At 36.6% G+C, this 18819-nt stretch overlaps 3 protein-coding genes across 5 annotated transcripts in view; 2 read left to right on the top strand and 1 right to left on the bottom strand.

Annotated features, from left to right (window-relative positions):
- Positions 1-1202: 1202 nt before the first annotated feature.
- LOC111650789 (guanine nucleotide exchange factor DBS-like) lies at positions 1203-5477 on the top strand. Of its 2 annotated transcripts, XM_087172460.1 has the most exons (6): positions 1203-1996; positions 2157-2234; positions 2698-2807; positions 3926-4038; positions 4131-4234; positions 4327-5477. In XM_087172460.1, exons 1-6 carry the CDS (start codon positions 1924-1926, stop codon positions 4404-4406), a joined length of 558 nt encoding a protein of 185 aa, XP_087028586.1. In that variant the 5' UTR covers positions 1203-1923; the 3' UTR covers positions 4407-5477. The 2 variants fall into 2 exon arrangements, with proteins under 2 accessions (XP_087028586.1, XP_087028587.1); XM_087172461.1 differs by lacking the exon at positions 2157-2234 and having other exon boundaries at positions 1206-1996.
- A 1139-nt stretch (positions 5478-6616) lies between these two features.
- Positions 6617-15830, top strand: phf11 (PHD finger protein 11). 2 transcript variants are annotated; one of them, XM_023400713.2, is made up of 18 exons: positions 6617-6855; positions 8096-8200; positions 8298-8431; positions 8585-8613; positions 8706-8776; positions 9117-9187; positions 9314-9363; positions 9442-9521; positions 9631-9653; positions 9921-9991; positions 10080-10168; positions 10277-10302; positions 10905-10939; positions 11029-11093; positions 11385-11529; positions 13160-13510; positions 13605-13676; positions 14821-15830. In XM_023400713.2, the coding sequence occupies exons 1-18, from the start codon at positions 6745-6747 to the stop codon at positions 14895-14897; spliced, it is 1605 nt and encodes a 534-aa protein (XP_023256481.1). In that variant the 5' UTR covers positions 6617-6744; the 3' UTR covers positions 14898-15830. The 2 variants fall into 2 exon arrangements, with proteins under 2 accessions (XP_023256481.1, XP_023256482.1); XM_023400714.2 differs by lacking the exon at positions 9117-9187 and having other exon boundaries at positions 9351-9363.
- The window catches only part of LOC111650800 (RCC1 and BTB domain-containing protein 1-like), a 12090-nt gene continuing 7896 nt past the window's right edge, over positions 14626-18819 (bottom strand). The window contains exon 12 of the mRNA XM_023400715.2: positions 14626-17932. Coding sequence (XP_023256483.1) covers positions 17792-17932 — 141 coding nt within the window. The 3' untranslated portion in view covers positions 14626-17791. The remainder of the gene's footprint in view (positions 17933-18819) is intronic.

Genomic DNA, 18819 nt, shown 5'->3' with positions numbered 1-18819 from the left:
ATAGTAAGGCATAAAAAAGACAACGTATAGTAAGGCATGAAAACGTCATAGTATAGTAAGGCATAAAAAGTCATAAAAACGTCAGCGAAGTAAAGCATAAAAATGTCATACTATAGTAAGGCATAAAAAGTCATAAAAATGTCATACTGTAGTACGGCATAAAAAGGCATAAAAACGTCATAGTATAGTAAGGCAAAAAAAGTCATAAACGTCATAGTATAGTAAGGCATAAAAAAGACAACGTATAGTAAGGCATAAAAAGCATAAAAACGTCATAGTATAGTAAGGCATAAAAAGTCATAAAAAAGTATTAGTATAGTAAGGCATAAAAAGTCATTAAAAAGTCATAGTATAGTAAGGCATAAAAACGTCATAGTATAGTAAGGCTTAAAAATGTCACAGTATAGTAAGGCATAAAAAGTCATAGTATAGTAAGGCATAAAAATTCATAAAAACATCATTGTATAATAAGGCATAAAAAGTCATAAAAACGACATAGTATAATAAAGCATAAAAATGTCATAGTATAGTAAGGCATAAAAAATCATAAAAACGACATAGTATGGTAAGGCATTAAAAGTTAAAAAAAAAAAAAAAATGTCATAGTATAGTAAGGCATAGAAATTAATAAAAACATAGTATAGTAAGGCATAAAAATGTCATAGTTTAGTAAAGAAAATGTCAAAAAACGTCTTGGTATAATAAGGCATAAAATTGTCAAAAAAGTCATAGTATAGTAAGGCATAAAATATAGTATAGTAAGACATGAAATATCAACGTATAGTAAGGGATAAAAACTTAATAGTATAGTAAGGCACAAAATGTTATAGTATAGTAAGACAAAAACGTCATATTATATTAAGGCATAAAAACATATAGTAAGGCATAAAAAGTCATAAAAACGTCATAGTATAGTAGGGCACAAAAACATCAAAAAACTGCATAGTATAATAAGGTATAAAACCGTCGAAAAATGTGATAGTATAGTAAGACATAAACCGTCATAGTATAGTAAAACATAAAACTTCATAGTACAGCAAGGCATAAAAACTTCAAAAAACATAATAATATAGTAAGGTACATAATGTCATAGTATATTTTGACTTAGACGTCAAAACTGCATAGAAAAATTTGACATAAAAACGTCAAAAAATGTGACAGTACAGTAAGGTACAAAATCATCAAAAACTGTCATAGTATATTAAGGCATAAAACATCTAAAAACATAATAGTACACTAAGGCATAAAAAAATGCTATAATTTTGAAAGGTGTAAAAAATGTCAGTCACATTAGAGTTGCCAATTAGTTGCTGTTTCCTCCGGCTTTCTGTCTTTATGCTAAGCTAAGCAAAGCAGCTTCTGGCGATAGCTTCATATTTACCATGCAGACATAAGAGTGGTATTGATCTGTTCATCTAACTCTAGGTAAATAAGCAAATAAGCATCTAATTTCCAATTTCAAACTATTCCCTGAACTGTCTATGAAGTGTATAGTGAATAGAGTGAAGACATAATTTATTTTCAAGATGTTTGCTCAGCAGGTCAAATACTGCATGCTTCCCTCCACAGAGCCCCCAACTACTGATGATAAAAGTTTTACATTACCCATGACAGTCCTCCCGTCTCCAGGTATCACACAGCTCTAGACCCCAGCTTTATTTAATCCAGTGCAGTGTAATGTTGCTTCCAAAATGCATTGCAACATTGAGCTGTATTTTGCAGTTTCCCTCCTTATTAGAATTAGTTTATCCTCGTATCAGTTTCTCTTCAAGTTTACTGTGTCATTGTAATCAGAGCTAAATTGCAGTTTTTCCCTTTGATTTTTTTTTTTTTTTTTACTCCTTTAGCTTTTGCTTGTCAGTATTTTGGGTGTGGTTTCTTTCTTGCATCAACAAATCACCCATCTTTTCTTTTTCCTGTTTCATGGTAGGATCCCCCACGAGCCCTGATCACAAGACGAAACGCCAGAGCGACCCAACGCCTTTCGGCTTCAAAGGTTAGTCTGTTCAGCAACAAGTGCGTACCTCCCCATCTCGTTTGTTGTTCATCCATGATTTCTGAGCACAGCCAGGGTCTCTAGCACTGATGAGTTGGATTTGCTGTAGCTGCTGCAGGGTGAGTGACTGGCTGTGTTTCCATTGCCTCCTGTCCCTCAGATGCAGGTCCTCCACCCCTCCACCTGAGCAGGGCCAGGTGGTTCAGCACCTCTAGTCTCTTACAGACAAAGTGGAGAGGTACACTGGCACGAGCTGCCTCACGCTGGCTGTGTGTTGGGTCCACTGTTTCACTACTATAAAAATCTATAGACCGTCTCTCTCTATTTTTGCTTTGCCCATCTGAAATCTTCACCTTTCTTTCAGGCTTAGTAAGAATCAAATAAATGCACACTGATACACTGACAGACATGGTTGCCTGCCACATTATATTTTGGTTTCATTTGGAATTTAAAATATAGAGCTGCATGTCCACCTCCCCTGTTGTAGAAAAATAGAGTTGATAATAGCTGTGGGACTGGTTGTGTCATGCTGGGATTCCTGGGGTTAGCTGCTCAACCTTCTCTGTTCAAGAGCTTTTTGTGGTTTTCCCTTTCACTCCCTCACTCTTGTAGATCTGTCACTGCTGGCCACTCACATGTCTGACAGCGAGTGAAGTTACATGTTGCTGTAGACTAATCACCTGTTTTTTTCCCCCCCTCAGGCTGGAACAAGGCTTCCCTGTCACTGGATGCCTCAGAGGAGCATGATGGCTATTCCAGCGCAGAGGAGCCTCTTAATTCTGACCCAGAGGATGAAAACGGCAAGAAGCTGGTGAGTCACTATGCGTGACAAACATGTCAGCTTGCCTGTGTCCTAATCACACTGTGGAGACAAAAGCCTGATTACACAATCAAAGTATGGGTACTCACCTTGTGTCCCTTTGGTTTAGCATAGGGTTGGGGTTAGGTATGTATGGTTGTAGTTAAGGTTAAGGTAAGTCTCCAGGGAATAAATAGTGCAATGTTCTCCTAAGTGACAAAAACAAGTCTGTCTGTGGGTATCTACTGCATAAGTGTATGTACAGACGTTTCCCTTAAAAGGCCTTAACAAGCCATGAAACCATGTGATGTTAAAAGTCTGTTGAAACAGTACATGTGGAATAATTAGCAGCTGTACATGTCACATGATCGGTTTGTGATACATTTGCCAGTGAATACTGTCCTCTTTGCCCATAGAAGATAACTCTTACTGTATGACAATTTACAACTGTGTCCTATTTTTTCCATTTTCTGTGGATTTTCACATTTGATCAAATATGAAACAGAATTATATTTAAATATAAGATGCTTCATTTATTTAGACCTTTTTTTTTTTTTTTTTTTTTTTTTTTTTTTTTTTTTTTTTTTGGCCGCTTGGGGGCAGCAGAACAAGCTGTTAACACAACACTGACACACAGTATAAAGTTGTTTTGTTAAACATGTTAGCAAACAATTTCTTGTTCATATATCCAGCAGACATAGACCAAAGAAGTAGTGGTTTTAGTCACCTGATGAATTTAAGTGTAATATTTACTCTCCCTTTAGCTCTACTTTGATCTTCAATAATTCCTGAGGAAAATAATCTGGCTCTATATTTGCTAAATGCTCCACTATGTTCACCAGCTAGTTATTACCTTAGTCTGCGTGCTGTCTGCTGCTGGCAGGTAGCGTACAACTGGTTTATCATAACTTTCCTTGCAGAAAAGCATTGCATGCTGCTGCCAGAAACATCATTTGATCCATTGTTAATGTAAAAATAATGATTAATTAAGCTTTAAAGGTGACACATGTTTTGACTGAATTGTTTTCTCTATTCATAGCACGAACTAATCCTAGGCGTTACTGTAACTTTTGATCTGACAAAGCTCCTGATTTTCCAACTGTGTATCTTGTTTGCTTCATTATGAATAGTGTGCCGGAAAATATACAGTTATCGCCGACTACGAGAAGGGCAACGCTCAAGAGCTCTCAGTGAAGAATGGAGACATTGTGCAGCTGGTCAAAGAGGGAGATGATGGACAGTGGTGAGCATACAGCCTTTACTGTGGCCTATTGGAAATAAAAACAATTACAGCAGCACTACTATAATACTACTTTTTTGTGTGTGGTCATACAGGTTTGTACGTAACCTTAGCACCTCTAAGGAGGGCTGGATTGCTGCTGCTAATCTTATCACACTCATTGGAAAGTCCAAGTCTTGCCAGTCACTCACCAGCTCAGGTATTCAAACAGAAATTTACTGTGTGAGACGTTAACACACAATTGTCATGCAAGTGTAATTTTAATCTTCAATACATGCGTGTCTCCAACAGAAGGAAGTGGCTCTGGAAACCTCAGCACATCGTCCAGCTGCAGCGAGACCTACACAAGCTTCTCTGACATCAAACCCTGAATAACTGCTCAGCACTTCCTCCATCACCAAACGGCCCTCTTCAATGCTAGCATCATGTGGCTATCTGTGCTGTAATGCCAACACCAGTGCTCATAAGTATTTTGTCAGGTTTCCACAGAAAGCTGTATTTTTTTCATGATTTTTATCACGCACTTGCACCACATATTGAGACAATGGCACATTATAGATTTGACTGTGGTGCCATTGCACAGTGAAGATACAGCCTAGATGCATATGTTACACACAGTAATTTCATAGTATAGTAAAATGATCTTCCTCTAGTCACACACTTGTCTGTTTATTTTTTATGCAGGATCTGTGTGATTCTAATGTAATAGATGTATGAATGGGCCAGCAGGACTGATCTCAGTTAATGCATCTATTTGTGTTTGCATTAAAAATGGAGAAAGATTAGTGATCAAACGTGGATGACAGTTGTTTTTGTGTTCATCTGCACTAATTCACCCAAGAGTTTACATTTCCGCCATTACTGTAAATAAGAAAAGAGGGCAAGAGATAAATGCATACAGCTTGTTTAGCTTGAATGAATGTTTTCTGAGGGTCTAATCACCTCTGTCCTCTGCTTTTTTTCCCCTTTACATGTTTATTTATTTGTAAGAAATGAAAACGCCCTCATATTGTATGTTTAGCCAATTTTAAATTGGCATGTCATCTTTTCTTACTTTCTTTTTATTCTCTTCCTGTTTGCCATTTTTCTCTCTGTCAGCCTGTCATTAGGAACCTGTTATGTCACCAGCTGTCCGGACTTGACTGTGTATGAGCTTTTGTCTTTTCAAGTCTCTGATGGCTTCATTGTCTAACTCTGTGGGTTTTCATGTACGCTGCAGTTTAAAAATGTTTCTCAGTGTGAATAATCAGAGATCACTGTATATCGCTAACTTATTCCCTGTGAAGGGATCATGTTATGAATGTAGATATTGTTCATTAATATCTGTCCGTCATGAAATGTTTATTGGAGATGCTATATTGTACATTAAGTACGGTGATGTCACTACTTTGTGACTTGTCTAATTTTTTTTTTTTTATATATAAATGACTTGTGATAATTCAGTCACTGTTTCTGTGTGTCTCTGAATGGCTAAATATCGATCCATTTTGTGTCTGTGGCTAAAAAACATTCTAGATGTTCCTATAAATTTTATGATCAGATTTTAATACACATACAGATAGACATATGAGCCTTCAGACAGTCAAACGACCAGAAACGAAACTCAAATTGCCGAACTCGGTTGCCAGGTTTTGTTAAAACCCACCTTTTACACTAGGTGGAGACCAAAGACTCAAAGGTAATGTGGAGGTATGAAAATTCACTGCCATGAAAAATACCATTGTTATCCAAAAGAGCCATTTTTTAAATAGGTAAATGTATTTTTGACATTCAAGTGGCCACATTTCTACACACAACAAATATTTGTTTATTACAGCAGAAAACTCTCCACATGAAACGTTTAGAGGTGTAAAAAAAAAAAAAGAGACGAACATAAAATCGTGTTTGTGGTATAATTAAACTAACATATAAAGTATTTTAGAATGCCGAAAGATAATTTTAATGATAGACTACTGGAAATAAACTGAAATGAGCTGATTAAAGTCCCTGAAAATTGTGTTATCTGTACGTTATGGAAATATTATAATATAAAGGCATGTCCACATTAATATTTCTTTACATTTTGAGGGTTTTGTAATTACTGAAAGAAATGTTTACATCCTACAATTACACATATATTGCACATGATAGGGTTTTGATAGGACTTAGACTAAATTGGACTGTTTGGGGGCAAAGAATGAAAATAAAATAAAAATAACTCAGTATTCTTCGCCTTCTGATGAAACTCACAAAAAAGTAATTATTAAATGTATATAGCCTAACATAGGACATTTTTAAATACCTTGAGCATAGATGTTTTTAGTTGGTGCCTAGCCAAAGATGTTTTTAGTAAGGTAATTTAGTTTATAACCACAGTATTTCTAAATTCCCGGTTACAACACAGATTATTTTATGGGGGAAACACAATATAGATGTATAAAGAAGATCTGTAACAACAGTTTCTCAGGACACGTTAGTTTTATTTGCAAAAATAGCTTCTCACAAGATTGAAATGCCCTTTGGGGTTTTGGCAGCTCGATGGGGGGATATCGTGGTTACAACCTGGCAACAACCTGGCAACCACCCACCGTACTAATGGGCGGAGAAACGAGAAAGTAGTGGAAGAGCATAGAGCAAAGCGTTGAAGTAACGTGGGCGTATTAAATTTACGTTTACCGGGCTTGAAGATAGATAAAGAGGTTATTTCAGACAAGCTAACAGTCGGTAAACATGAGTCCCGGCCGTAAAGTGCTTTGTGTACTTTGTAACCGGTCCGAGGAGACGAAGGTAACCGGAGCCTTGTCGACTAAAGATCAAGTCACTGCTCATCAGAACTGTTTGGTGAATATAATTTTATTTGGCCTTGATTTTTTTTTTTCATTCAATTCCAACGAGTAGCTAGTGAGCTAAAGTTAGCAGTTGGCTAAATCTGTTAAAAGCTTAGCACTGACATTTGCTAAAAGCAGACGATGAAGAACGACGAAACCGTATTATGTTTGATATCGATCTCTGAGAAGATGGAGATCGATGAAAGTACACAAACAGCAGTAGAAACCTTCCTCCACATGCTATGCCCTGCATGCAAAGTGCGGAGCTGTCCCACACATCCTGAAATGATGAGAGGGCAGAGGTGGTATAATAGCTGCCAAGAAGCAGAACTCTTGGCATTTTTGGTAAATTTAGTTATTTCATTTTTTTTTTTACATTTGAAAACACACAGTTCTCTACACCAAGTTCACTTTATCAAAACCCTAAGCAAAGCTTTCTTTGCTGACATGCAGCACAGAACAAGAGTTAATCTTGTGTAAGGAGAAGTGACACACCCCTGGGATGTGCTGGGAATCTTCCCTCTTTCCTCAACTGGCACAAATCTGTCATAGAGGTCATTTTTATCATTATATTTCTGTTTAGATGTAGACAGCAGGATGTAGCAAATTACAGTCCAGTTTACAGTAATTTTGTATTATGATGGATTTGTTTTTGTGGGCTCTATAAATACACAGTTTTAGTGGTGGTTGAGTTTGAGTGAGGAAACAGTTGAATGTATTTTGAAAGACATGGTTATTGAATGCATTTTGTGTCAGAGCAATGAAAAGTGAGTCACCGTTTAGTCCACATTGACTCTTGCTGTGCTAAACTGTGGGAAGAGTTTGGAAAACAGTTAACTCATTATTGAGAAATACATGTTACCAATTGTAAAAAAAAAAAAAAATTAAAAAAAAAAAGGACTAAGTAGGGTTATCTCGGGTAAAATGGGACAATTTTTGGCAAATCTCTTTTACAACTATAACTTTTTTTGTCTTTTTATTTAAACAGGTCAAGAATGTCCCTACAGTGACATCAAATTGTAGAAATCATTTTAAAAACAGGTTATACCAACATAAAATCTGTCACCCTCTTGTGGAAGAGTAATTTTATTTTATTTAGTGGGTAACTCACTTAAGCATTAAAACAAACAGCAGTATTGCTCTTCATTTGTGATTTTAATGTACTTCATTTACAACTGATACACTTACATAATGTATCTTTGAATTACAGTGTCAGACATTTTCTCCTCACTTGTGTTGTTTCTGTTTTACAGTTATTTTCCTCGGGTATTTTTTGTCGGAATTCACCAGAGTTTGACGACTTGTTTGGTTTCTCCGTTGAGGATGTGATGAACGAGGTCAAACGAGGAAGCAAACTGGTAAAGTTTACTGACATTGTCCAGTCTGAACAGGTCTAATCCCCTAATTGTGTGCTTGAAACTATTTGTAGTTGTGTTACTCATTTGTTTGCATTAGTATTGTAACAGATGTAAGCAAAAGGGTGCCACTGCTGGGTGTGAAGTCGGACGCTGCAAGAAGTCCTTCCACTACCCCTGTGCTGTTCAAGAGCGAGCTGAGATTACTGAAGACCCAGACAATGGGAAGTACGGGTCAGTGCAACATACTGTGTCTGTTTACCTGTATATTTAGAAAACACCTGTCCTGCATTTGCATTATTTGTTGGAAGAAACATCTATGTGTCATTGCAGTTAAATATACATTTTCCTAAAACTTCTTTTATGTGTTTTGTGTTTATGCATCAGGCTATTCTGCTTCAAACACCATTCACAAAGTAAGTGGGCATCTCTGAATTTTTGCCTTTCTGTGACCTTTTTTTTTTTTTTTTTCTTCAACGTATGCGATATTATGTGTTGAATTCTTCAGGCTCGAAATACAACGGCTCTGTAAATGGGCATGGAACCTCCAAAAATCCCAGTGAAGCTGGAACATCTAAGGTTTGATTGATGGATCTATCTCCTACATAGACGTAAAGCACATCACTGAAAACTGCAAACCTTTAAAAAAATAAAATAAAAAATTATCAGCAATTTCCTAAAACAGCTGGTAACTGTAGTTTACAGCAAATGTCACAGAAATAGCGCATGGTAACGAAGGAACATTGATGTGGAACATGGATGTATTTTTAGTCTTTTAGCTTTATAGCTTTTGCACAACAGTGTCAACAGGCAAAACTTTTTAATTGGATTCCATGAGATTTGTCAGTATACATGTAATTGTTTAAATGTTTGCATTGACTGTCTAGGAAGTAATGATGTCCATGTTTATTTTCATGAGGTATATTGTCTCACCTGTGAGAAGACAGAAGGAAATATCAGTTTGGAAAGTTTGTCTAATAGCATTATTATGTAAGTATGTTCACATTTTGCAACATCTTCCTTTGTAATTCTACAACTAAATTGTTGTGTGTTTCTAATCTGCTCTCAACATCAATATCTGATCACGTTGTGATAAGTAGACGTGTGTGTTTTTAGGTTGTATTGTGACAAACATGCTCCTTCATCCTATAAGAGGAACAACAATGGTAAGTCCTGTTCTGAGTGTCTCATGTCTCCTGTTCTACCTCTTAGTGTCACAGACTAAACATCTTTCTCCTTGACAGACGATGCTGCAGAAGCCAGACCATCTGTTTGCAGCAGTGACTCAAACTCATCCAGCAGTACGACGCATTTGCACTCCAAGGTTTACATATTATTCTCAGTCACTCTAAATAAAGCTTTTTAATATCATTTTAATTTCTCTTCAAAACGATTCAATGATTTTAATCATTTTGCTTTTGCATTTGAAACAGAGACGGTTGAGTTTCAATGACAGGTAAGTGTTTGATCGTTTGCATCCTGGACTTGGCTGTTCAAACCTTTTTTTCTTTGATGTTTTGAGACTTTTGAGTAGAATGTGGCCATTATTACAGCTTAAATAATTATATTTATGTACAATGTATTTGATTTGTCAATCATCTACAGTTTTTACTTTTCTTTACGATTACATCCTTGCTTTTGTTTAATACAGCACCACCACCTTCCCAGTCAAGTCTACCTATTACAATTGTGAAAGATACCCGATCTCTCTCCTTTGTCACAGACAGGAGGAGAACCAATCCAAAAATAAATCTGCAGCCAAGACAAGGAGAATATCTGATTCTTCACATTCAGGTTAACCAATTGCAAGTGAGAGAATGTAAACTAATGAACTAATCAACCCGTTACAATACTGATTTATATGATTCCCTTTCTTCTACAGATGAGAATGAACCCAACACAGAAATGGAAATCTTCGCCCCTTTAGAGTCCGATATAGATGAAAGTGCAAACTCTGTTCCAGAGAACTATGTAAATCCAATCTTAATCCCTAACTATTATCATCAGTAGAGTTGTTTAATAATGTTTAATAATCATATATCTTTCTTCTCCATCATTCATTCTTTGTTTGTCATTCAGTTGTTGACTACGCCTCAGTTTATAAGGTAAGACCAGCTCTCAGTGATTCATTGAGAATGAGTGTGAAATAAGTTTATTTTTAGTTATTTACATTGTGTAATAATTTTTGCAGTGTGCACTATATGACCATAACTAGAATTACCACCTCACGCCTCTGTCAACCAATCAAGTTGCAGTAAATATCAACAATCTCCTGTTCCTGAGTTACAGCGTTGAATGATGGCTACAAGTGTTTTATGATGTCACAGTGAAGTTGACATCTGACTTTTTACATCATTTTATCCTAGTAGACATCTGTGTTAAATTGTATCATAATTAGCATATGAATTCTTGAGAGTTATGGCCAAAAACGCATTTTGTGAGGCCTCAGTGACCTTGACCTTTGACCTCCAAAATCTAATTGGTTCATCCTTGAGTTTGTATCAAATTAGAAGTTCCCTCCAGGTGTTCTTGACATCACATTATTTCATGACTTTTACTCAATTAAGTTAATTCAAATCGATTTAATTTAATTTTTTTTTAATTAAACAACTATTAAAAATGTAGTTTTAGTACAGGCCTTTTGTATCGGATTGCATTAACATGGACCACAGTAGATAATTTTCTCTATGATGTTCTGCCTTCACAGAAAAGACACAGAGTGTCAAACAGAGTGCACCTCAGGTAAACAGTCACGCCAGATTCTGTGTATATATAGCTAAGACATGATGCTGTATACCAGTGGTTTACAAACTCCTGCTCTGTCCCTTTAGGAAATCAACTGAAGGTCAAGAATGAATTTGAAAATAAAGATGAAGATGAAACAACCGTAGATTCAGTGAGTTGTTACTGTCCAGTGCATTATTACTGTCAAACATGTTTCCTGTCTTCAAAGTATATGATGTTTTGGTTATTCACACATTTGAACAATTCTTCTAATTTATTTAGTCTTTTACCTGATATTCATGGTATTTCTTTATAGCTTCTTAAGGCTAATTTGAATTAGCCTGCCTGCAAAAGATACTTGATCACAGAATATATATACTTCTTATATGTGATTGATAGTATGATGTACCATTATCACTTGCAGAACAGGATTGTGACACGATATATGTTTGCTTACTCTCAGGATGCTGAGTCAGAGAGTCTACTTCCTGTGGAAATCTGCACGGAGGCAACAACAAGTTCTGCACTCTCACCTCAGACAGTATCGACAGCATATCCCAAAGTGATTTTGGTAAAAGCAGCGGAGGAGAAAAAGAGAGAAGATGAAGGCAAGTTTTACTCCTACTGTGGCAGAACAGTTTGTTTGAAATGCAGTGAGATGATAACATTAACTTTTTAAAAGTGTGTCAGGAACTCAGAAAAGTAGATACAGATTCAGTAGAAGTGTTATAAAAAATATTTTACAGGACAGATAATACAAAACACCCCCAGATGTGAATATTCCCACCACCATGTTTCTCTGTCGGTTTGATTCTCTCTCCTTTTCGTCTCCTTACACACTCCCTTCTGTTACTGCCATAAATCTCAAACTTGGATTCATCAGTAAATATAACATTTCTTCTCTCATCCACTGTGAAATTCTGGTATTTCTTAGCCCACCTCAGGCGTTTGGCCTTGTTTTCCCTCGTTAGAAGTGGTTTAGAACCTGCTACTCGTCCTCTGAGACCACCACAAGACAGTCTTCTTTTAACAGTACTTTTGCTGATTGGAGTCTTGCGTTATTTATTTAGTAAATTCTATAGATGTGATGACGTTGCTTTTCTATCTCTCAGAGAACTAAGCTTGATGCATTGATCTTCTAATGGCGTGGTCACTTTAGGTCTGCTTCATTGTGCTTTGGATACAACTGATCCACTTACTGCAAAGCGTTTTAGAGCTCCATGAACTGCCCCCTCATTAAGCTTTAGTCAAACCATGATTTGATGCTGAGGAAGTCTCTTTGCCCAGAATAACAATTTGACTCATGACTCTTTTACTTATTTCTGATGCTATTTTTCCCATCATCACAATGATACTTAATAAGCTATGATCTGCTGGAAGCTGGAGCCACAGCCTTATTTATAACAGGTGAACACTGGCTGCAAGTTGAGTTACTGATGAGTAGATCAAATCCATCTGAGTGGATCTCAGTATTAAATTTTTCAATGCCCAAATGCATTGAGGCATTTTTCAATGCCTCAATGCTTAAATTTTATTGATGACCTAGAAATAGTGCAGAATCTTAAATATTTCTCCTTGTATTTTAAAATGTTTCTCAATCCTCAAATTTGCTGGTTATTCCCAGGTTTATGTGAATATATTTTTAATGTGGTCTCAGACTTTTGGACTCCAGTTTATATTGCACATATTATACAGTCACATGGTTTTACAGGGCTCACTTCTGTTTGTGCTCAGGGTCATCCAGTAGTTTGTGGAAATATTTCAGTCTGGACCAAAGCACCAACAGTGCCATTCGTACAGCCCTGCTGCTGGCATGCTAAAAAAGACCCCAAAAAAACAGATTGCAACAGCTTGACATCACACATTTGCAATCTGACCTCATGGTTATATGCATATGTTGTATGAAAGTGCACATACATTTAACCTTTCATATACTTATTAATATACCATTTGTAAATGTTCAAAAACATGTGCCTGGTCACGACAGTGAAGAGAGCAGTTACGCTGCTACAGATCACAGTACAGACAGAGCCTTACAGAGTTTGGATGAATGATACAATCAATTTGGGCAAAATAAATAATATGTGGAAAACCATTTTGTAGTGAGCCCAGTAAGATGCTGTTGTTGCAGGAAGTTTGGAAATTACTCAAATATCAAATCAAAAATGATGACACTGAAACATACAGTTGTGATGTTATGAAAGCTGTGATAACACATGGGGCTGTCCCTTTTCTCAGGGTGCAGTCCTGATGAACACGTCGCTGGACCCTCTGCCCCACAGCAAAGCTCCACTGGGGCCCCTCCCTCTCCCTCTCCTGGCCACTCTAAACCCCACAGTGTTACTGGCTCACCTCAGTGCAGCAGCTCGGCCATTTCCCCGCCTCCTCCTGAATCCACGTGTGTATCCCTCATCTCCTCGTCTCCTTGTCCTAAGGGCCGTTGCTTTGACCCAGAGCTCATCATTGACTCCCCAAGCTTCTGGAAAAGCTGTAACGTGGCAGGATGCACACAGGCCATCTTTACTGATTTCATTAATGAGATGAACGATATCGCCAGCAGAATTCAGTCAGACCAGGCCAGCCAGAAGGGTGAGAGAGGATTCAGTATACTCACAAGTTGCTGGGACAACATCTCTGGTCTCATACTCATACATACATTTATGCTCTCTCTTCTTTTCCACAGATTATGATCTTGCACTAACAGTGATGGCGGCTTCTGGAAAGCTGGCAGAGCTCGTGGCCAAGCAGCAGAAAGGTGAAGTACACTCTTAACAGTGTGGCTCTGTGTGGGTTGGTACCTTTGTCCCTCACTTGGTCAAGAGTAGTTTAGCATCACTGTGAAAACATATATGCAATTTTAGCATTCAGCAAAGGCTGAAGTAGTTTAGACTGATAAAAGTGGAGGTAATGTAACAATGTAGAGCTGAGTCTCTTAAAAAGTGCACTCTGCAGAGATTCACACGTTTTGCTTTAGACAGCTTGACCTCTCTTTGGCACCAAAATTTGCAGACAATTTTGTTGTCTGGTCAGTAAATTTCATTGCAATCTCACAGTGTTCCTAGTGTCTAGGCTTTTAGGGGATGTTTACTGATGTATGAGGTTCTTTGTTTGGCCTTAAAACTAATTTAATAATGGGCTGCATTGAGAGCTGCAGCGATTAACCAATTGATCGGTTAGATTGCAGGAAAATTAATCAGCTAAAACTATTTAGATAATTAACTGTTTCAGTCATTTTTAAAGCAAAAATCCCAAATATTTGGTTCCAGCTTCTCATATTCAAGAATCTAACTGCACGTCTTCATCATACAGCATATGATAGTAAATGAAATATGTGCAGGTTTCAGACTGTTGGTCAAACAACCCGAGCAGATTAAGGATGTCAGTTTGAGCTGACTAAATGATCAATAGAGAAAATAATTGATAGACTACTTGATAATGAAAATAACTATTAGTTGCGGCCCGAGCTGCACCAAGGTTTTGCACTGGCAAATTGGAAGAAAGATGGCACAGCTTAAAATTGCATGTTTGAGGTTGCAAAATATGAGAATGGATCTGAATACTTATGTCAATGTGATATTTCAGTTTTTACTCTTTAATAAATTTGCAAACACTAAAATTCTGTTTACGCATTGTCATTATGGGATATTAAGTGTAGATTGATCAGGGAAGTATAGCCATGTTTAAACATGACAGAGAAACAGATGTGGTCAATCTTTAATTGCAGTTTACATAATGAAAACCAATGACAGCAGTAAAGATAAAAAATGCATATTAGGCCACTTCACCACAATGTTCGGCTGTTTAACTAATAATAGCAAAGTACAGCTTCAGTTTTTGTTTAACCTTTTTTTATAGTAATGAAAGCGCAAATTATAAATAACAATATATTGTTTTGACAGAGTTACAACAGAAACAAATGGAGCTGACAAAGGCAGCAGCAGCGATGAAGAAGGTCGTCTCAGCACTGAGGAGATGAGTCCATCAGCAGCTAGAGGAGATCAAGGTTACAGTTACCTTTCCCTTCTCACTGTTGTTCTGTATTTACTCTGAATTTTTTACACAAACAGTATATGTATATTTTCTTTTAATGATTGTACCTTCGTTAATTTCCAATAGTGGAAAGCTGTGCTGGATATGGAAATATAAAACTGCCAATGTTTGGCACTGATAATTCAAAATCACTTTAAGATTAAAAAGGCTGAATCTTGCATTGTAATCTCAGAATTCAGCCGGTGATCATGATGCTTAGAAATCAGATGAAGATTTTGCAGTTCCATTTAAAAGATATCGTACACAAGAGTTGTTTCATTTTCAAAAATAAGTCTGGGAAAAGTGATTTCAAAAGCTTTACTGAACATGAAGAATTGGAAAGAATATTTGTCTTGAAATCATCCCATATCCAACCCTAGAAACTAAATTCTTTAAATATGTTTACATTGAAGTTCCCTTGCTTTCATTATGTTCAACTGAGATCTTGTTTAATATGATCTTTTTCTTAAGGTAGTTAAAATGGAGGATATTTTATAGTAAACCTAATGACCCACAGTAGAAAAACAAAAAATATTTGTTTATGTCAATTTTACGTTTAAAGTGTGTTTTTATATAGATCAGTGAGAGTCTCTCAAGATCCTTGTTCCCCAAACTGCTTATAATTACAGTTCTTTGTCTTTACATGTTGTCAGTGATTGAACAGACTGATCTTATCTTCAAACTAGTAAACCATAGACAGGAGAGCTGAAATAATGTTGCAGTTTACAGCTCAGTGTTTACAAGTAATTTTTTCTGTGTCCTGTTGGGACAGTGAAATCCAGACGTTTTGTTTTGTTTACATTTACATTTATGATTAAAAATGAATTTGTGTTCTGGAATATATTTTTATAACTGTAAAAGATAAAAACTGAAGCTGAAAGATGTTCTTGAATCTTTTTTGTAAAGTTTTAACTAGTTGTAACATATCATCAGATAATTCGTGTTTGCTCCTAGTATAATATACATTTTTCAAATCTTTGAACTATTAATAATACATAATAATATTTTCCAGTTGTTTGTAATGACAGAGAGAACAACTGCTCTTGAGTGCTAAAAAACTATCCCAACATTTAACAGCCGACTGAAAGATTTTCATAAGTTAAAATAATTTCAAAGGAAAAACAGGCAGAACCTACAGTGGCCACATGATCTCAACATAACATCTTAACAATACAGAATAACATTTGTATCCAAGATACAATATGCAGATCTGAAGGTCTCTAAATGTCTTTGGGAACATCTGTAACACATCTGGGTGAAATAATTAGGACTATTTGTAGGAGGATCATTTAGTTTGACACATGATGAAACAAAACACTTTATGGTGGTGGAATCACTTTATAAATCCTGAATGCTGGAATGCTGCATTGTGTATTTGTGAAGGTGGTTTGCATCTTGTGGTTTATAGATGCACAAAAGAGGTTGATCCACTATGTTAATAACCTGTCAAACTCAATTATTGTACTTTATCTGATATTACCCATCACCTTTTCCAATTTGGTTTATTGCAATACATTTTTTGAATACTGAAAAACACTTGTTTACAGAAAACACAAGCAGATCAGAGTCTTTTTATTCATTTGTTTGTAGAGGTCACAAAATGTAACTGGCACTTCATATCAATAAAACATTATTATTGATTTTAAAGTAGAAATGTCCTGCAAAGTAAATAGCAAATATGTTCTTCAAAATACTCACGGCAGTAGTGTAGATCTCACTAAAAAACTTTATTAATGTTAATATTGTAAAATCTTGTTTTCAACATCCAGCAGGTATGTTATGCAGTTGCACAAGTGTCCTTCAAAATCTCCGTCCAGGCCCACTCAGCCCAGGCCTCTGCAAGGCTACATGCATTAAACTGAATCTTAGTGGCTCCATACCTTTGTCTGGCTGTGCAACCAGGCATTTCCACAGCCAGTTATCTGTTTTGTGCGTTTAAAAACTGACTAACTAAATAAGCTTAATATATGCTATGCTGTAGATGCACAATAACAACTTTCCAACCTATGCAATCCACAAATGTAAAGCGAAATCCACAGTTTTAGACTGAATCACTCTGTTCTGAATCTCACTTAAAACCTGAGTTCCCATCTTTGGGTCAACTTACAACCTGGAAAAAAGCTCACACCTTAGAATCACAGCTGTGGAAGTCACTGGAACTAATAATCACTGACTGGAGTTTGACCCAAACAGACTTAATCGAGCCTTGGATGCCTCAGTCTGTTTGCTCATTATGTTAGTGTCCAGTCTTCAAAATATTCATTCTGTCCTGAAAACTACAAGTGCACAGAGTCTCATACCTCAGCCTGAAACCCATGAATCCAGATGCCACATCCAAACTACAATATGGTCTTCTAGTTAAGTGGAACAAAATCATATTAAGAATACGAGTGCAAAGACTGAGGGAGTAACTTGGTCAATTAAACAAAAAAATAGAAAAGTAAAGTGTGAATAGGCGACTGGCAAAAACCTTTTAAGTTAAAAAGAAACAACTTGATCAAGCAATAGTATCCTCCTTTACACAATATGTGTAAATTAATAAGCAGTCAGGCACTGCGGCAAACAACTACCATCACTGCACTCTGACATGATGCTGCTACCTGTCAGCTGTGTCTTGTAATCTCAGTCCGTACAGCTCATGTAATGAACAAACAGGTTCTAGTCCGGAATGAGCTAAATAACAGATTCGACAGTGATAATCTAAAGATTTCCACTGTGTGACCACCTGTCAGTGAAGGTACATGCAGCTGACTGGGGGTGATGACATCTTTTGAGAATTTACTCCCACAGAGTCCCACAGCATCCTTTGCGTTAGTTCCCATCATTACCTTGGGGTTGAGGTCAGTTTTTGAAGGCTCCACAGCGGCTGGCTCGACATATGAAATCTTTGAGCAAGTTGCCGTCAATCTGCCAGAAAGCAGCAGTCTGGGTCACTTCAGTCAGGTGATTCACGCAGAACTTAAAGCAGAACTCCTCAAGGTCCTGAATGACAAAGGGAAGAGCACAAATAACCAAAGAGTTCCTTGTTTAGGTCAAAATGTTCTCAAAGATATGAATGAGATTCTCTGAATAACTCCCGTATCCTGTGGATTGTCCCACCACTCTCCCACAAATGTGTGGTTGTCTGCGAGACAACGCATATTTATTGAACAAATATATTTAGAAATACATGCTGCAGATCTTAGACTTTTATAGCAATTTCATTTTTTTAAGTATGGGACCCTTCTCTTTCCTACTTGAGTGACCAAGGAATCAGGGATCTTAGGGAGAACTTTGTGGACTTTTGTCACTGGAATAAGTGACTGGAGCTGATTTCTACGGTCTGATACCTTGTAACCTCATTTTCTGCAGGACATGTCCTCACTGCCATGTTCGAATGAGCAGCAGCAGGTTCTTAATTGCCTCCTTCTGTCACCTTGTTTGTGGTTTAAAGGTATAATTTCTCATTATTCCACAGGTACAAAGCAGACTTTGTTACCTTTAAACAGAGAAGCCTTTTCTACCCGTTCCCAGTATTTATGTGAAGCTATTATAACTGGTTGCAGTAGCTTCATATTTACTGTTTAGTTATGAGACTGGTATCAATCTTCACATCTAACTCTCAGCATGAGGTAAATAAGTAATAATAAAGAAATAATATATTTCCCAAAATGCTGAACTATTCCTTGAAAAAGAAAAACTAATGGAAAAACAAAGACCTTGTTTCCTTTTCACTGGATGAAACATTTTCTGTCCTACTTTTAAAATAGCTGCTTTAGATGTGGATTTCAAGATATGTACTGCTTTCTACATATATATATATATATATATATATATATATATATATATAGAAATTAATAAACAGATGATGGTGTGTTGACTGATGGTGA

The sequence above is a fragment of the Seriola lalandi genome, unplaced genomic scaffold (assembly GCF_002814215.2).
Source record: "Seriola lalandi dorsalis isolate HSWRI2012SDOR001 ecotype SW California unplaced genomic scaffold, Sedor1 jcf7180002052929, whole genome shotgun sequence".
In the NCBI taxonomy this organism is placed as follows: domain Eukaryota; kingdom Metazoa; phylum Chordata; class Actinopteri; order Carangiformes; family Carangidae; genus Seriola; species Seriola lalandi.
The sequence above is the reverse complement of the archived record's forward strand: the minus strand, read 5'-3'. Positions and strand labels throughout refer to the sequence as shown.